The sequence below is a fragment of the Clarias gariepinus genome, chromosome 20 (genome assembly GCF_024256425.1).
Source record: "Clarias gariepinus isolate MV-2021 ecotype Netherlands chromosome 20, CGAR_prim_01v2, whole genome shotgun sequence".
Lineage (NCBI taxonomy): Eukaryota > Metazoa > Chordata > Actinopteri > Siluriformes > Clariidae > Clarias > Clarias gariepinus.
Window position 1 is genome coordinate 3133927 of NC_071119.1, and position 19737 is coordinate 3153663.

The 19737-nt window shown below is 41.3% G+C and overlaps 1 protein-coding gene across 1 annotated transcript in view; it reads left to right on the forward strand.

Annotated features, from left to right (window-relative positions):
* fat1a (FAT atypical cadherin 1a) overlaps nucleotides 1–19737 on the forward strand; it is a 75666-nt gene that overhangs the window by 28130 nt on the left and 27799 nt on the right. The window contains exons 4-7 of the mRNA XM_053480303.1: nucleotides 3880–3941; nucleotides 9514–9852; nucleotides 10796–11006; nucleotides 13128–13267. Of these exons, the coding sequence (XP_053336278.1) occupies nucleotides 3880–3941; nucleotides 9514–9852; nucleotides 10796–11006; nucleotides 13128–13267 (752 nt within the window). The remainder of the gene's footprint in view (nucleotides 1–3879; nucleotides 3942–9513; nucleotides 9853–10795; nucleotides 11007–13127; nucleotides 13268–19737) is intronic.

Consider the following 19737-nt stretch of genomic DNA (forward strand, 5'->3'; position numbering starts at 1 on the left):
CTTTCGTAATTTCCCCTGAGACGCCTCGTCAGTGGGTCGACGCTACAATTAGCAGCCAGAGCACCGAGCGGAGCGCGAGGTTAAACGCGCTCTCGTTTACGCAGAAAGGGTGTTTAGCTGTAGGCTGCACTCTTTCACTGCTAAAGACAAGAAGCCAGAGTGTTGTCTTTCTCTCTTTCTCTTTCTTAGACACACACACACACACACACACACCACATATGGGAACATGTAGGCTGACAGACTTCAGTAGCAAACTAGTTATTTTGAACAGATTTAGCCAAATGAAACAGAATAGACTTGGATTGAAGAGCAGTGCGCTAGTCATGTAGCGGGCGTTAGCAACAGGACAAGAAGCCACAAGACTGCAACACACACACACACACACACCCACATACATACACCATATAAAAATGTTACATAAGGATGTTTTTTTGTGACCACGTCACAAGATTAGCCATATTTTGGATAGAAAGCTAGCAAGTTAGCAACATGTCCAGAAAAGTGTCCAAGTGTTAAGGTTGACAGGCTAGCACAAAGTTAGCCACAGAATGCTGCACGGCTTGCTAGACATAAAAATGTTGCACTGTAAACGCCAGTGAAACAAGTACATAAAAAACAGATTTAGCAAAGAGGAAAAGTGCTATTTTAGCAAGCTAGCATGTGCTAGCCTTAACGTAGGGCGATATTTAAACTTGACATGAAAAAAACACCAAACAACTAGGTTGCTCACAAAGTTAGCAAATTATAATAATAAAAAAAAAATGGCTGAAGTAGTGTAGTGTTCTTCTTGGATTGAAGAGCAGTGCGCTAGCCAGCCACAGGACAGCCACAGGACAAGAAGCCACAAGACTGCAACAGACACACACACATACACACACACTATATAAAAAATGTTGCATAATAGTGGTTTCTTCACAACCATGGCAAATTTAACCAGATTTTTCTAGCGATTTAGCAACGTGTCCAGAAATGCTTCCTACTGATGAGATTCACAAGCTAGCATAAGCAAAACAGATTTAGCAAAGCAGAGGCATGCTATTTTAGCAAGCTACATGTATCATGTGCTAGCCTTAACGGGGGTGGTGGTGGTGGGGAGTAGCTTAGCAAAGTAATAATAATAATAATAATAATAATGGCTGGTGATTAGATGTTTTAGCCAAAAAAAAAAACAAGTATTAATAGTTTAGTGTAAGATGCCACATGTCAGCTAGATCTTAATTTTTTTTTTAAAGATGCTGGTGTGTTAGCAAGCTAGCATAGTTAGATTGCTAATTCCTGTCAATCTGAAGGAATGCTTAAACTGCTAAGGGGGCGCTAACCGCTAACACAGCTCGATCCTGACTGATAACAACCCTCTCTTTCGTCTTTTTCTTTCTTTCCAACAGCAAGTACATTTACTACTTTTTTCTTTCGTCCCTCCGCGTCTTTTTCTGTTTTTCTTTCCGTTACTGGGAGAAAGCTGTAATTATCTCGGGCCCACACCAGAGGAACAGGCTATTTTTTGGGAGGAAGAAATGGATTGTGGTTCAGAGTTACGGGGCGTCTCACGAGGCCCTGGTTTGTGTGTGTGTGTGTGTTCTGCCAAAGGAACACCTTGGCTTTGAAAAGACACACACACACACGCACAGCTGCTATAATTATCTTCGAACGACTGACATGGATTTGATTAGCCGAAAAAAAGCATTTTCAATTTTCTCCCTCATCATCTGTATAATCTTTGTCACTCCTTACAATGTGTTTTGAGTGTGTGTGTGTGTGCGCGCATGTTAACCCAGGGAGGCATGGCTTTGTAAAGATGTTGTTTCCGAAAATGTTTCCCTGAAGATTAGCGCTTCAAAGCTAAAAGCAAATAAGCCTGGTGATTAATTAAAAACAAATAAACAAATAAATCATTTGCTAATCCTAAGAATTTGCTACTTTTTAAATTAGAAATCAGTTAAAAAAAAAAAAAAAAAAACATAAATTTTTACGAAACAAACCAGCATTATATAAAGCAAACCCAAAGTGCTAGTTAGCTTGCTAGTTTTGGCGCTAGATGAATTTTTCGCAAATCAAGTATAGCGCATTTGATCGCATACATTATCATTAAAACTTTCTTGTGTGTCAAAACATTCCTCAGTCCTTAACCTCTACTCTAAGGCTAATTCTGATGCTAACTCCAAAGTAACGTTAATTTTCCTTTTAATTCAGCAGCACATTTAAGGTAAAAGAGGTTTGGATGTTTCTATGTCATTCCCGCTCTCTGTGTCGACACGTCGTCTAAAAGAAAGACTTTAACGTTTTTTAGCTAGCTTAGGCATAGAGGCTAATAGTTACCGACTGGCTAGCAACAGTGCTCGGGCACGCGGATGTTGCTGATCTGGAGTCTGTGATTTGCCGGGTGTTTGTTTAAGACTGCTACAGTATTTAATCAGAAAAAATGCCGACATGGCAGATTTTGAGAGAAAGAGAGAGAGAGACTATCTGTGTTATTTTTAATGGTAAGGGGCAGGCTGTGGCTGGGCTATTCCTGGGATTTGCTGTGTGTGTGTGTGTGTGTGTGTGTGTGTGAGAGAGAGAGAGACAGGCCCGGGGTTTTGGGGTTTTAATCAGACAGTGCGGTGGCGCTCGGCCTCCTCCATCCTACAATTACCGAAAGCGCCACGCTACACAGCAGAGAGACGAGCTGGAAAACATCTTTCTCTCTGTCTGTCTCTCGCTCTGTCTCTCTCCTTCTGTACATCTGCATCTTTTCTTTTTTTGTCTTCCTCGCTTTCTCTGTTGCTATCTCTCCCTTTTTTTTCTTTCTTATTCTGTCTTGTCTTTTTACCTGTCTGTCTCTCTCTTTCCATCGATCTGTCCATCTGCCTCTTTCTGTGGATGTCTCTCTCTCTCTTACCTTTTTCCTATCTATATGTCTGTCTGTCTCTCGCTTTCTTTTCTGTCTTGCATTTTACCCTGTCTCTCTCTCTCTCTCTCTTTGTCTCTCTCTGTGGCTGTCTCTCTTCCTTTTTGTCATTTCTCTCTCTCTCTCTCTCTCTCTCTCTCTCACGCTGTCTGTTTTGTCCATCTGTCCCTTAGCCTGTTCACCCTTAGACTGTTTTTCAGTCTCACGTTCACTTTGATCGCTGTTGCTGTCTTTTTGTTTTGCTTTCTGACGGTCTCTTTGTCTATTGCTGCTTCTGATTTTTTCCCTTTACTTTCTGTGTCTTTCTGTCTGTCTGTCTACCTGTCTGTCTGTTTCTTTTCATGTTTCTCTCTCTCTGTCTCTCTCTGTCTCTCGCTCTTCTCCCTTATTCAATCACACAGCGGCTCGAGCGGTGCTGCCGGAGTCAAACTGGGCTTAAAACGGTGCTGGCAAAGGCCACACTAGTAAACTACAGGGTGTTTAGGAGAGTGTGTGTGTATGTGTGTGTGTGTGTGTATGTGTGTGAGAGTGTGTACGAGCTTTAGGAGGTTATTTTAAGGCGTGGGTGTATGGTAGCTAAGCCGTATTAAAGCTCAGGCTGGATTCAAGGCCCTTCTTGACCTCCGTGTGGCTGCGCTATCGCACGCTCGCGGCATTTCTCGTGTCCGTGTGTTAGCGAGACGGACACGTCGGGGCCGTGCCGTCCTGTCTGCTTCCTTGTGTCGTGCTGTTAGCTACAGCGCCAGGAAATAGATTGAAATAAATGTTTGTCACAGTCAGCTAGCGTGTTGCTACGGCGAGGTGATTTCCAGTCACACGTCACAAATAAGGTGTGAAATGAGCGGATGTGCACTAAAGCTAAACCCGACAAAATTTAAGTGGAAAAGCGAAACATGGTCTCAGTAATTCATGTAGTTAATTTTTTTTTGGTATAGATAAATGCTAACGGTGTATTTCTAGCATAATCTTAGCTGTTTCTTTCCCTCTCACAGGTCTGGTCACTACCACGTCTCGCAAACTGGACAGAGAGCAGCAGGACGAGCACATCCTCGAGGTAACCCCGTCCCCTTTTTTACAAATCCACCAATCAGCTTCTGGTGCCAGTTTAACAGCAAATCAGTGCTTTTTTTTCATTCTTTCTTTCTTTCTTTTTTTACTCCTATCTCTTCTTTGTTTCTCTTCGTTTTTGTCTCATGTTTCTTCTTCTTCTTGCAGATTTTGGTTTCCTTTTCTTTCCCATCCACAGGTTTTAGCCCACACACCTGTGTGTGTGTGTGTGTGTGTGTGTGTGTGTGTGTGTCACTGCAGGGGCTGAATGAGGTTTTGTCTACAGAAAAAAAAAGAGAGAGAGAGAGAGAGAGATTCCTTTTCCCACCTTCCCAAAGTGCTTCTGTGAGGGGTTCAGATATCAGCAGCCTGTGTGTGTGTGTGTGTGTGTGTGTGTGTGTGTGGTGTGTGTGTGTGGTTCTTTGTTCTCTCTCAGTGTTCCGCTGCAGGATCAGACAGGCCAGAACAGGAAGTATCAATCAGCCACCAGCCGCTGTCTAAACATGTGGACTTTTAATTGAGCTATTTCTCTCTCTTTCTGTCCGTCTCTCTGTCTCGCTTTCTGTCTCACTCTCTTTCTTTCTGTCTATCTGTTTGTCTTTCACTCTTTCTGTCTCCCCTGCTGTCCGAGTCACTTTGTGTCTCTCTTCCTGTCTGTCTCTCTGTCTCACTCTTTTTTCTTTCTCTTCCTGTCTGTCTTTAAGTTTGTCTTTCCCTCTTTCTGTCGCTTTGCCGTCTGAGGTTCATTCTGTCTCTCTTTCTGTCTGTCTCTCATTTTATTTCTGTCTCTCATTTTATCTTTCTGTCTCACTCACTGCCTCTCTTACTGTCCTTCTCTCTTCCAGTCTGTCTCTCTCTCTCTCTCTCATCCTTTCTGTCTGACTCGCTTGCTGTCCGCTTCCTTTTTCTGTCTCTCTCTCTCTCCTTCTGTCTATCGTTCTTTCTCTCTCTCTTTCACTCTGTCTCTCTCTCTCTTTCCATCGGACTCTCTCTGTCTTATTGCCTTCCTCTTCCTCCTTTCTCTTTCTGTCTCTTTCTGTCTACCTGACTCTCTCTTTCCTTATTCTTTCCCTAAGTCTCTCATTCTCTCTTTTTTCTTTTCCTTACAGTTTTCTTTCTGTCCTCATGTGTCTGTTTCTCGCCCTATCATTCTCTCTGAGTCTTAGAGATGAGGTGTGTGTGTGTGTACGTGCATGTATGCGTGCATGTGTGTGTTTGTGTGTGGGTTGTTTTGGCTTGGTGTCACACTCGGTGATAAACTGATAAACTGTGAAAATGAGAGGACTTTCTTTCTCTCTTTCTTTTTCCTGTTTCTATTTTTTCCATATTTTTTTCAGTAATTCTATCCATCCTCCGGCGTCCCTGTTTTCTCTCTCTTCCTCTTTCTTCCCAAGAAATGGAAAAAAAAAGAACCGACTACCAGAGCTAATGTTTTACCTCCATACATATGCCACCCCTTCTCCCCGCCCCCCCCTCCCTCTCTCTCTCTCTCTCTCTCCTCTGGTGGTCAGTGTGATTATATCGGCGTGACCCTGCTCAGTGTTTAGTGTTTAGTTAGCGTTTGAAATCAGGAAGTCCTTTATTGATGTCCGTCCCCCCAGGGTGCGGAACAGGAGGAGGGGTGGACGACTAGAAGGTTATTTAGGACCTTGTGTGTGTATGTGTGTGTGTGTGTGTGTGTAAGAAACACTTACAGATGGAAGAACAGCACGGAAACGCCGTAATTAAATAAAAGCCGATAAACTGAACAACTCTGTGAACCCAAAACATATTTAATTCCATGATTATAAATGTGATTCAGTGAATCGTTTGTGAATTTGATTGCGAATCGTTTACGAGCTGAAAGACTCGACTCACAGACGAGGCGTTTGCTGTTTACCGATTCCTACCTGCATGTCATTTCCATTAAATTGTAAATTTCACCTTTAGCTCCACCCACCAGGAGCATTAAACTGAAAAGTGGTCCAACCGGCTGTCATCTTCTATTCGGTTTTCCACTGGGGACGCCAAAGTTAATTTCCATACTTTTTAACTCTAACTTGTGAGCGTATCGGCAGCCATGTTGGATTCAGTTCTCCACTAGGGGCGCTAAACTCAAAAGTGATCCATTGGTGTAGATTGATTTTTTGTTTCCAGTGAAGCCATGAGATCTAGAAGATCCCAGGCGCTTGAGCAAGCTGCGGATGATGATTAAACGATAAAAGAGGCGCCAGACGTGTGTAAAAAAAAATAATAATAAAAGAGGGAAAGAAAAAAAACAACAAAATACTTCCTGAAATGATAATGGTGCAAGAAAAACAAGCCAATGATACATAATTATCAAATTATCAGACTTTTACGGCTTTTTTTTCTTTTTTTTTCGGTTTTAGCACTTCATAATAATTTCCATCCTGGCCATCTGGCACATTAATAGTGAAAAATGGGATTAAAGAGGACATTCCCGAAAGAGGAGCTGTCACGCTGGAGTACATTCAGGCAGCAGATGGGGAACGGTTACGACCAAATTAAGGGGAAAGAGATAGAGTTTCAAAAAACATCCTAAAAAAAAAAAAACAGGCTAAGAAGGAACATTACATGTTTTTTTTTTCCTTTTTAATAACGGATTCTTGGACCTTGTAGATTTCCGGTTTCTTCCGAGTCACAAGGCAGCATCGTCGGCGTTCCTGGCTGCTCAGATTAGACCAGCATTTCTTTACAGGCATCGACAAGATTCCTCTTCCAGCATTTCTGTGAGAGTTTCTGGGACAGATCTGGCGGTGATAGCGCGGGATGTTTTGTCTCTGCGCGGCGTCTCGCGCTCGTACACACGTCTCAGTAATAATCAGTTCTACCATCCGCCCTCGTCCTCCTCCAGCGTCGGGCTAATTGGAGCGAGTCTGTGTTCTGAAATTTCTTTTCATATAATTGATGTTCTGTCCCGCTGTAATTACCGATCTGGAGCTGCATTTCCATAAAACTAAGCTAGTAAATACACACATACATATATATATATATATATACAGATGCACCAGATGCTGACAAGTAAGTAACTGAATTAATTAATACTGTCGCAACTAACCAGACCATTAATTTATCGTGTTTGCGGAAGCAGCAACACGTTACACCTTTAATCGGCGTCCAAGCCAAATGGTGTTCCCTAATTGCCATGTTTGGACTTCCACATCTCTCCACATCCTTGCTGTTTTTAACTGGAACTGCCCTAGAGGAGTAATAAGTAAAATTTATCTTATTCATTAGCATTCTTTAAAAGTCTTCCTTAAAATATATAACGTGGTACGTTTATGAATATGACAAATGTACCTTTTAAACTTTAAAGGACACTAATTATGCAAAATCTACTTTTCTTTTTTTTGTCACGTTTAAATGCTCAAATGAAAAAGCAGTTCTAGTCTGCATGTAGAAAAAAAATCTCTGTTTGTTGTTTATTTTCTTGTGGTTTAAACAAGCCAATTAGATTTTCCAACTATTATGACCTCATATAAGAAGAGCCCCTCCTCCCCCAGCTTGTTACTCAGCTCTGGTGTATGAGTTTGTGGCTCAGCGGTACCTTGTTTGCGTAATCAATAGAAGTGAAACAGAGCGTGTCTGGGGTATTACACACAAACACATTTTTGAGACCAGTGTAAAATACGGGACCTTTAATGATCTTTTTTTTTTTTTTTTTTTACTCATTTTTTTTCACAAGCATCATTTAAAATAGATACACTTCTGTAGTGTTAATAGTTGTTAGAAGTGCTGAGGACAACAAAAAAGTTGAAATTTAATCAAATCTGGAATAGCTGATCGCTGCAAAAAGAAAACACAAACACACACACACACACACACACACAATAGAGCACACTGAATAGGATGTAAGAGTACAAAAAAAAAAAAACTACAAAAAGTTTTCATTAAGTTACAAACAAGTTTTGTCAGTCTTTGTTTTCAATGCTCGGGTGTTATGGATTTTATTCCGTCTTTAATAATCCCTTGGATGTAAACACCCGCTCCATTGTTCGATCGACCGATACTCCATAACCATTTTTTCTTCTTAACTGCGATCAACTCTAAAGTTTCTCCTGGAACTCAATTCCATATTTAAGCGCCTTGATTTGGCCTGCGTCTAAATCCCAACTTTCGAATTCTTTTTCATAACGAGTTTTGTACACCATGTCTTTGGAAACATCGGATTTAACGATTAAATGAGAAATCCCAGAACCCCCAGCGAAAACAACCCGCAAGCATCTGTTGTTTTTCTGACAAAAAAAAAAAACTTTGATCAGCGAGACCAATTAAGTTTGCATCACGTTGTTTTTTTTTTGTGCAGCAGTAATAATTTTTTTCCCTCTTAGGTATTAAGGGCGTCTCGCAGGACGAGGCAGTAGGAAGGGAGCTGTCAGACTGATGCACTGAAGTGCATAACAGCTTTTTCTTCTCACCTAGCTCGAGGTCTTACTTAGCTTTGTGTCTCTGTAACATATCTGGCAGCTAATCACCAGGGGGCATTGCTTCCATTCTGGCAGCAAGTTGAATTAACAGAAGCTTCGTCAAGAGAAGCTGGGGAAGCGAGAGGGTTTTTGTGTGTGTGTGTGTGTATGTGTGTGTCAGATCGATTCCATTCACGGACGTTTAACAAACGTTTTCAATTGGCCCATCCTCTCGGGACGACATCGCACGGACAGTCTATTATTGTCCCGTCGCTCACTTTCTCAATTTGCTGCTCCCTGATCTTGTTTCCAGTCTAATTGGAAATGTCCGATTTGACACCAGATGTCTTCTGGGTTTTGGGGTTATTTGACATAAGAGGGATCAAATGTACCAAGAATGAAAAAAAAGCTTCTTGGCAGAATTACACATTAAGGCCTGCAGTCCATTACCGAAAATTGTTCATGTTTCAGTAGTTCTCGATGGACAGGGACTTGACGACCCGTTCAATTACCTGGTGCCGAATTGACCACGAGCAAGTCGCAGGACTGGGCATGAAGTATGGTAATCATGGAACAATCAAAAATATCATCAGTTCCCCCGTGTTCCATTCATGTGGAGGCTAATTAGATAGCACCAGAAAGACTTGTTCAGGATGGAATAAAAGAGAGCTGTACCTTTAGTTAGGCAGAAAGATAGATAGATAGATAGATAGATAGATAGATAGATAGATAGATAGATAGATCTGTTATCTGTCAGAAATATCTTACAGCACGTCATATTAGATGTCACAATTAGGAAGCTGGAGTTAATGCTTTCCCCCCTGGAGCAAACAAGGTTAAGGGTCTTGTTCAAGGGCTCAACAGTGCTGGAACTTAAGCCCATACCTTCTAATAAGTAACCCAGACCCTAAACTAGTGGTTTGAGCCACCACTGGACCATGTGGGAAGTTTTAAACTTGGATTCAGCTGTTTAGATTCTTTTCCATTTGTATTATTACTGAGTTTTAGATCTGTTCCCTGAGCAAGGTGTACCTTGGAGCCTTAAAAATTGATCATTTATAAAAGGTGATAAAAGGTCTTGATCATTGAAAAAACCCTGAAAACCAATCATGTAGGATACCTCAAGCCCAATGGTCTAGTTTTAACCTTCCCCTATGTCCTCTTCCTTGACAGATCACTGTGACTGATCAAGGTGTCCCGGCCCGCTCCACCACAGTACGTGTAATCGTGCAGGTGTTAGACGAGAATGACAACCGGCCTATTTTCATGGAAAAGGTTTACAAAATCAAGCTACCAGAACGGGAGAAGGTTGAGAAGGTTGAGAAGGAGCGTTCGGTGCGACGAGAGCCGGTGTATCGAGTCATCGCCTCGGATCGGGACAACGGACCCAATGCAGAGATCTCATACAGCATCGAGGATGGAGACGAGCAAGGAAAGTTCTTTATCGAACCCAAAACGGGGCTCGTGTCATCTAAGAAGTTCTCTACAGCTGGCGAATACGACATCCTCACGGTGAGCTCTGATGTACTGTAACATGATATCTGGTTGTCGACTATCATCCTGTTCATGAACTGAACAAGATGATGATTAGTATCTACATACATCACAATGTACTTTAGAAAAAAAAAACGTATTGTGGGTTTTATTAGCACTTGATATTTTTACCAGGGGTAGAAATGAGCAGGGAGTACCCGATACAATAGGCCATGATACCTAGGTGGCGTTTCGATTTGTATTGCGATATGTTTATTTTAGTATTTTTTTTATTTTTACAACTTTACAGAAAACTTAGCAAATAATTCGCCACATATAATGCTGTGCTGTGTTTTAGTTTAAAGTGCTTTACCTGCAGGATTATAGAGGAATGGCAACATTTTATCACTTCAAATGCAAACATATATACTGTTAATAAAAAAATTTTAATGTAAAAAAAACTTTCTAGAATTTTTGCCATGCCTTCAAAGGGGTTTATGGTTTCTAAGCGAGTACCATCCTCTGTATGACCATGCTCGCTGACATCAGTCACACCTCCTCCTCTTTACTCATCATGTTGCGAGCAGGTGCTCTCGGGCGAGCTTTGATGTTTGCGTATTGTTTTGATGTTTTGTACCGTACAAATCTTTGTGCAAGTAAGAGGTGGCAAACGAACTTGAATAAACAAGATTTTCATTTCTTGGTGAAAATCAACACACAGACAGACTTAATTATTTTATGTGAAATCAATTAACAGCTTTCAAGAACTGGTAGCCGAGATAATTTTGTACAAAACATTTCACAGTATTCTCGGTACAGACACATATTGTTACAGAAGAATAGCGCTATTTCAGTTGCCATATTGCAGACGATTGGCACGTAGTCGTTCAGAACATTAACATATATTATTAATAGTAAACAAGGTAATGAAATTGACACGAAGAACACATGGCCTGACCTGTACCGGGCCGTATGGTTTCAGATCAAAGCGGTGGATAACGGCCGGCCCCAAAAGATGTCCACATGCCGCCTGCACATCGAGTGGATCCCGAAGCCGGAGCCGAGCGCCACGCCACTGGCATTCGACGAGAGCGTGTTCTCCTTCAGCGTCATGGAGAGCGACCCGGTCTCGCACATGGTCGGGGTTATCACCATGGAGCAGACGGACACGCCCGTCTGGTTTGATATCACAGGTATTTATCCTGAAGTGTGTTTCTTGTTTTTTTGGTAAATTGTAGTTATTAGCTACGAGTCTCTTAAAGAACGAGCATCTTGAAACTTAATTCCTACTCACACCTTTTATCTTTCTTCCCCTGTTTTTCTTTTCTAACCCAACTGACAATCTGTTGCTTTCTCTCTTTTTATGCTCTTCCTATACTTCCTCTCCTTCTTATTTCTCTCTTCTGCTCGGAAGAAAACGCTGAGCCCAGTGAGGCGTTTCACGTCGTACAAGCCGCGTGCGACCTGAACTGCACCGCAGAAGGTATCCCACGCGGATCTCCATTCGATCCGCGATTGGCTTTCGTTAACACGAGTGTTGTGCTGTTCTGAATGTCTCGGAGCGATGAGCAATGAAAATGCTAGACTTGTGCTGGATGATGTCTCAGGCTTTTTATCTTTATGATTCAAGAATCGATATATAAATGGATAATCACATTACGTGTCTCTGTTCGGCAGGAATGAAACAGGTCAGGCCATGTGTTCTTTGATTAACAAATCCTTGGCCTTAAAGGAAGGGTACAACAGTTTAAACTTATCTTCGTGGTTAGTCTTTTTTTTAATTTTTTTATTTAGAAGTCATGCTTCTTTAAACACAAGACCCAGAGAGAACATTATCTTTCAGAATCTTCCACAGGGTGTAAAGCTATTAGCATGAAAACAGTTCAGCTACTTAACCTCCTGGAGTTTCTTTACTGAATTATGAATGAGTGTATTAATATATTCCCTAAAAATAATGTTTCTTTAAGTGGGCAATCACTGTGCTGGGCTAGAGAAGATGCTAACGTTGCTAACAGTGAAGGAACCATGAATCTAAGCAGCACAGCTGACGGCTTTATACATCTTTCAATCCAGGAGCAGAAAATTACAATCTCAGTTTTAAAATATTTCCAGAGTAAGATTCTAGCTAGCTAAACCTGGGAATGTAGAGGAAACCTCGCGTACTTCTCGTTGTTGAGATAACGTTTATGAGAACTAGCAGTATTTTTAGTAGCTTTTAACTTGCTCTTTATTTAAGCAAGAGTGAATATATGATGCTTTTTTGTGCATTGTTATTTTTTTTTTTTTAGAAAGTCATGAATATGTAATAGTTTTTGTAATCCCACTTGCAGGAGGTTAGCCTGCTAATAAAGCTAGCTAGTTATAAATTTAGCAGAGTTATTATTCTTTAGCAAGTTCCAAACTACTTATATAAATAGAAAAAATATATAGTAATTTAATAAAATAAGAATAATTAGTAAATAAGATAAAAAAATAATAAGTAAATAAGATTTTTCATCAAGCTAGCATGATAATCTGGATGAAAATGGGTAGCTTTGCTAGCGTTTAAGGTAAAAAGGAAGGATTTAAGATTTTGGAAGTGTTTGTGTCGTACGAATATGAATAAAAACTGAAAACTAATAGCACATGTATCTTTTGGTTATGCTACTGTTTACTAAGCCTGAGTAAAAATGCGCTACCAAAGTGTTTTCATTGCAAAATTCGCGAGCTCATCTCATGTTTGTTTGTTTTTTTTACTTCATATTTCTATTTATAAAGTGTAAAGCATTTTGTTTCCCATAAATCTCATTCCCATTCCGTGGTCATCACTCATCAGCGCAACTAAACCGGGGGAAATTCCCCGTAGAAAATCAATCTCTGTCAAAATCCGGGGTTTAATCGGGGTCCGGAATAAACTGCCTTTTCCCAGAGCCCTTCGCAGTCTCGTTGTGATTCTCTAATGTGTTTGTTATCAGTGATCTTTAGGAGGCAAATCCTGTGCGCGGAGTTTTTTCTAATTACCGTAGCTCTTTGAACGTTTAATTAGAAGGCAGCGCTCGGATGCTGTGCGAGTTCACTAGGATTTTATCAGCGCCAGGCTTCGAGGAAAGACGAGTGTGGTCTGAAAAATCACGCCAGTATGTTCTCATGCCATGCTGTATATTACAAAAAAAAAGAAAAAAAAAAAAAGGGACACACACAGATTCTGTGCATGGATACGAGTTCACATTTCTTAATAAGGGTGTAATAAGGAAGTCTTGTAGGAAGTTCTAAAGTTTGAAGCTTCTGATCTTGTGTGTGTTTTATTTATTACTATTTTTTTTTTTTCGCAAAAGGCGGGAACTCGGACAGCCGTTTCGACGTGGGAAAAGCGAGCGGGACGCTGATGGTGGCGCGACCTCTGGACGCCGAACAGAAATCGAGCTACAACCTGACGCTCGAGGCTACTGACGGGACGAACACAGTGAGCACACAGGTGAGGAAAAGTAGTGTTTACGGAGAGGGAGAGGCTCTGTGAATGTGTGTTTGTGTTGGAGCGGTGTTGTGAGACAGACTGCATTCTTCGAAATCAGTCTGTGTGTGTGCCGAGACTTTAGCAGAGTGTGAAGAAGCAGACGGTGGTCAGGTGATTCCAGAGCTCAGAAATTCCTCACATAGCCACCCGGATCAGGCCGGAAGCCAGGATTAGACTAGCTTCAGCAGAGTGGAATATGCTTTCCAAATGTTCTCCTAACATTCCCGAAAATCTGCACAAACGTTCACGATTCAGTCGCCTAAAAAAAACTTAATCGCTCTCACAATGTTCTTGCATAACTTCCCAAATGTTCTCCTCGCATATTTCTAAAGAAATTCCCTCACACATACCAGAACTTGTTTCTAATTACCCCCCCTAAAAAAAAACTGTTTTCCTGGCATTCTCCTAATGTTCCCCAGACATTCCCAAGCTGTCCTTTTAATTTTGTCCAATTTCTTTCGTCAATTTGATAAAAATCATTCATCCATTAGTTTTTGAAGATCTGCCGCATTCTTTACAGGTTATTGAATAAAAAAAAAACATTTCTTACAATATTCCGCAAACGTTCCCAAAACATTTCAGATTTGTTCCCCAAATTTCCCCCAAACAGTCTGTACACTGTAGTCCAAAATCTTCTCAGTCATCCCTCGCTCCATTCACCAGATGTTCCTGTTTCATAAACAGACCCAAAATTTTCTTAAATATAACCCTACCTTCTAAGGTTTTCGAAAACATTCCTGCATCATTCTCTCAACGTTCCTAAAAAAAAAGGAAAAACGTTTCTCAAGTATTATTCTGTGCTTTTTGAAATGATAATCAGTGTGTTTTTCAAATCGTTTTGTCCTTAAATGTCTCTTAATTGGAATGATCTAAGAAATTTGTTTAACATTTCCTTCGTTCTTTTAAAGTTCTCCAATCATCACCATCCTTCTCAGAAAAATTCCTCAATCGTTCTTCTAACCTCCTCTAGGAACACTATCATCTTTCTAAGGTTCTCTTAACTCACCGTAAATGTTTCATTAACGTCTCCGTAAACCAGATTTGTTTCCCAAAACCAGATGTTGAAATCCCTAAAATTTCTCTAACATTTCCCAGATGTTCTCCAAAGGTTTTCTTCCTAACGTTAAAGGCTGAGGTTCTTTTTTTTTCCTTTTGGCCATAGCTTCTGGAATCTTCCGTTGTCTCATACTTTAAGCTTCTGAGGAGGATATCTGGATCTCTGCTCCAATAACTTCTCTCTCTCTCACTCATTCTCCTTCACTACTCTGTCAGTGTACCTCTTTTTAGTCTTTTGATTTATCTCGCTTCTTCCTTTGGAGAAACTGAAGAGCGCCAGCTGGCAAAAGAAGTGCTTTCTGTTTTGTATTTTGCTTTGAGAGCCATGGTGGAGAAAGAAGTAGCAAGCTTTAAGTCATCAGGGAAGATTCAGACTGACACACACACACACAGACACACACGCAGGGGTGGTGACATAGCACATTTAGCCCCATCACTGCAGTCTAATAGTGCATCTCCTCTGTGCCAGTGTGCTAATCTGAAAGGCATTGTTGGAGACTCTGAGCCTTCACCCCAAATCAGTTACAGTCATCACACACACACAAACACACAGCGGGAGGACTTTAGCTGTCCCGCCGCTTGCTTGTATAAGACCGTGTCCTCTGCTCCTCCAGCTTTGTGTCTAAATTCCACTTTCTCCAAAAGATGCCAAAGAGACCTAATTTCCCGAGAACTGTCATGACACGGTATCATCCCATGATCTTAACTTCCCTGAAATTTGGTTCCTGATTATTCAAATATTTCTCAATTTATCACCCAGATGTTTCCCAAATGTTTCTCCTAATATTTCCCCTTAACATTCCCAAATGTTTCTAACACTTCTACAAAAACACTTCCTAAACATGTGCTAAAATTTTTGAATATTCAAGTCATGTTTCGACATTTTTGTAATATTCAACAAATGTCTCCCAAAATTCTCACAGGTTATCCGTTTTGCTCCACTATATCCGCTCCTCAAGCAATTCAGTTTTGTCTTCCATTTTTCCATGAACATTCACTAATAATACATTTAACATTCTGAATTGTTGCTCAAATGTTCCTCGAGCAACGTTCAGTTTCAGTTTCTAAAATTTTAATATCACTCTTTAAACGTTTCTTAGCGATACATGCAACATTCCGGAAATATTCCAGAAATGTCCCATGAATATTTCTAAAACCTTTTCCACATGTTATTTATTCCCAGATGTTCCATGAACAATGCTCAGTTTTCCAGAACCATTTTTAAACCTTCCTTAATAAGACATGCAGTATTCCACAAACATCTCGTATATATTCCCAAAATCACATAATATTCCACAGAACTTCTTTAAGTGTATTTCAAACTTTCAGTATTTGTTCTTTGATTTCCCAATTTTTGCCTTTTGTGTTCCTTAGGTTCTCCAAAATCATTCCTAAAAATTCCCAAGTGTTTCCAATTATGTTCTCTTTGCATTATTAACCTTTATATCCACAAGCACCTATTTTCTCTGAACATTCCCTGCATTCCCAATATTTCATGAAAATCAAATCTATTATTTCCAAACAAGTTTGCAAAAAACATTCTACCACTTTTCCAAACACTTTTTAAAAAGTCTTCCAGAAACTCTGAGTAGTTCTCCTTACGTCCTCCACGGATATTCCTTCCAGTGCAAACTGTGCAATAATTATCTCATGACACGGGTGTTTGTTTGTATATAAAGCACAACATCAAGTGTCACGTTTTGTTTAAAAAGCCGGACCATATGACACCTTAACGTCAGCACGCGCTCATATCCGCATCACGCTGATGTAGCGGCAGGAAGTTGGCGTCACACCATCGTTCCTATATTGATTGAGAGGTGTGTGTGTGATGGCTTGTGGTCATTTTTTTCCCCAGTCACCTGTTAGCTTTTCAACACTCGAGACTATTAGTGTGCTTTATGCTCGCCGGCACAGCGCTGTCAACACTTCCTGATATCTCCCGAGCTGCTCGGCAGGTGTGTATCGCAAATATTTGCGCTTGGGGTAATAAGGAGCTGCAAACACCCGAGGAAATAAAAGTTTGATTAGAACTGTTTATTGAATTAGAATATACATACGACAACATAATTTTATTATATGTACATAATATAGCTGTTAATAAAATATTGCAAAATAAAGTAATGCCGTGGTTCGCCACGTTTGGTGATTTAACGGTTTGAAATAGAATCTGAAGGAGTTTGTGGAATTTGGAATGAATTAACTGGCATTTTACTGAAGCAAGGCAACTGTTAATAAAATAAAAATATTACAGACAATAGTTGTATAGTATGTTTCACCTTCGTCTTCACAACACCCCAATCACATCTCATCCACCACGCGAGTAACATCTCACCTCCCACTCCACTATGCCGCGTAAAGTCTCACCTTGCTCTCCACCATGCCGAGTAAAGTCTCACCTTGCTCTCCACCACACCCACTAACATCTCACCTCCCACTTCACAACGCCCAGGAATTTAATTAAATTTCATTTATATATGTACTTGACATTGTCGCAAAGCAGCTTTACACACTTAAAATAATTATTTACGTTTGTTTGGAATATGAATGTGTATGAATCAAAATGATAAGACCATCTATGATGAGCAAGTCGAGGACGACGGCGACAGTGGCAAGGAAAAACTCCCTGAGATGGTAATATGAAGAAACCTTGAAAGGAACCTGTTTTAACCAAGGAAACCTTGAAAGGAATCAAAAGGGAACCCATTCTCATCTGGGTGAAATGTAAAGCAGGAATTGATCTGCAGTCATACTGTGTGAGACTGAAAGTTCAGTATAGCAGAAGTTGTGTTGAAGTTAATATGGAGTCCAGTTTGTTCTTGGAAGCTCAGGTAGACTGTAGAAAACTCCAGTTCAGAACTATCGAGCGACTGCAGTCACAGTTCCTCAGAGAACAGCTGTCTGCATCAGCCGAGGACAGGACCGTCTTTGTGGAAAAGTGGAAGCGTCCCCAGTCACCACACACATCCCAGGCAGACCACGCGGGGCATCCAAGCGACGAGATCTCCAACCAGAAGTGAAACACCAGGACAAGTCAGACAGCTTCAGGGGGGGAGAGGGGGTCTGGATCACTGGCAGCTCAGGAGTGACATGTATAGCTCGACAGGGAGACATGGAGAGAATAAGAAAGAGAAGAGGAGAGAGCAGAACAGAAGGAGAGATAACAGTTTGATCTGGTCACAGTCAAACAATCTATAAAGTGAATGTATATTTAATGCAGAGTGCAATCAGGGACTCCGGTAGGACTAACTATGACATCATAACTAAAAGGGAGAGCCAGAAGGAAACACAGACACGAGGTCTCCCTGAGATGTAAAGCAACCAATCACCTCACCGTCAACAAACCTGAGTGATCAATGAGAGTGGGGAGGACACCATCTAAACATACCAGTTCACCATAACATCTCATCTTACTCTTCACACCACACCCAATACCATCTTATCTCCCAACTTCACTACCCCTTTACCACTCCTTACCAATTCTTGCCTCATGGTGGTTTCTGTTCTACACGACAAGTCGAACCTGGAGGATTAAGAGACAAGTCCTCATGCTCTAAATCTCACATCATGCGCTTTGAATACTTTCTTAAAAAAAAAAAAAAAAAAAAACAGAGCGAGATAAGCAGATTAAAGTCAGAATGCACTATGAGCCTTTGGTGTGTCTAACACGTTTTGTTCGCCCCAGCGGTAAACACGTCTTCTGCTCCAAATCCATGTTCGCCGTCTCACACTGACTCTGTTGTTTCTCGTCTGAATCAGGATTATACGTTCTGCCTGTGGTAACGCGGAATCTCAGCGCTGCCCTGATTTCATTGTTTTTGTCCTCTTTGTCATTTTTTTTTCTTCTTATGGGTAAAGCAGAGCATCTGGGACAGCCAGCGGATTACGATCAATTTAATGCCATTTTTCTTCCAGTGGGGGATGAAAGCAGGAGCGGAATATATCTTCTACGATTCTATTTTAAGTATCCAGGGACATAAAGACATAAAGTGTAATGGAAGTTACAGGGGCAATATAATTTAAAATACACAACACTGTTCTAGTTTCTTTGCTTACATCACGCTCACTCACCCACTCATCATCTGTACCCCTTAATCCTGTATTCAGGGTCGCAGGGGCCTGGAGCCTATTCCAGGGGACTTAGCGCATAAGGCAGGGTACACTCTGGACAGGGTGGCAATCCATCTACGGCCAATTTGCGAACACCAATTAACGTAACCTACATGTCTTTGGACTGTGGGAGAAAACCCGGAGTACCCAGAGGGAACCCACCAAGCTTGAGGAGATCATGCAAACTCCATGCACACAGACCTGAGACAGAAATTGAAGGCGGAATGTGGAGGTGCCACAAGAGTGCTGTTGGCTTTGAAATTACGACATATCTAGCTACTGTATATTCTCTGTGCCTGTGAGTTTCTCAAGCAGGGGGAGGGGCATCACAAAGCCACACCCCCTCGACGTCCACACTGTACACAATCACATCTTCTTAACCGTGTGAGCCAGAAACAAGCTGTTTTTTAGCGTTTCGCTCAGGAAAATCCCTACAACATCGCTGTCCAACTTATCCAAATATTATTATGGTTTTTGAAGAAGATCAACAGCTGCCCTCAGTCTCGCTTTGCAAAAGGAGCAGTGTTGTTGTACTCGCAACTTAAAACCGAGTTTGATGTAAACGGGCTTCGTGTTGTTTTCTCAGCGCAGGGAAAAACATGTCGATATTTGGTAATCTCTCTTTCACACACACAGACACACACACACACACACACACACACACACACACACAATACAGATACACCCAACAAATGTAATGTTGAAAAACGTTGCAGTTTTTCTTTAATGCTGAGGTTATGAGGTTAGTGTGTGTGTGTGTGTGTGTGTGTGTGTACCCTGGAGGGATTTCTTTTTCTGTATCCAGTATGGTCGTCCTCAGGGCTGAACAGATTCTCTCTCTCTCTCTCTCTCTCTCTCTCACACACACACACACACACACACACACACACACACACACACACACACAGCTGCATTCCACTGTGGGCACCTCACAGACAGGAGAGCAGCCAGACAAATTTCTCCACCCTCCCCCTCATCTCTCTCTCTCTCTCTCTCTCTCTCTTTTGTCCGTCTCACTCTATAACTCTTCCATTTTCCATTCTCACATCTCTCTCTCTCCCTACTTTATTTCTTCCCCAGTCTCTCTCTCTCTCTCTCTCTCTCTCTCTCTCTCTCCACTGCCAAGCTCTTTTTATCTGCTGTCATCACATCCAGTCAGCTAATATAGGCTTCCCTTATTAAGAGCGCGGGATCCAATATGGCAGCCTGTTTGTCTGTGTGTGTGTGTGTGTGTGTGTGTGTGTGTGTGTGTGGCTGTATTTCCTGAC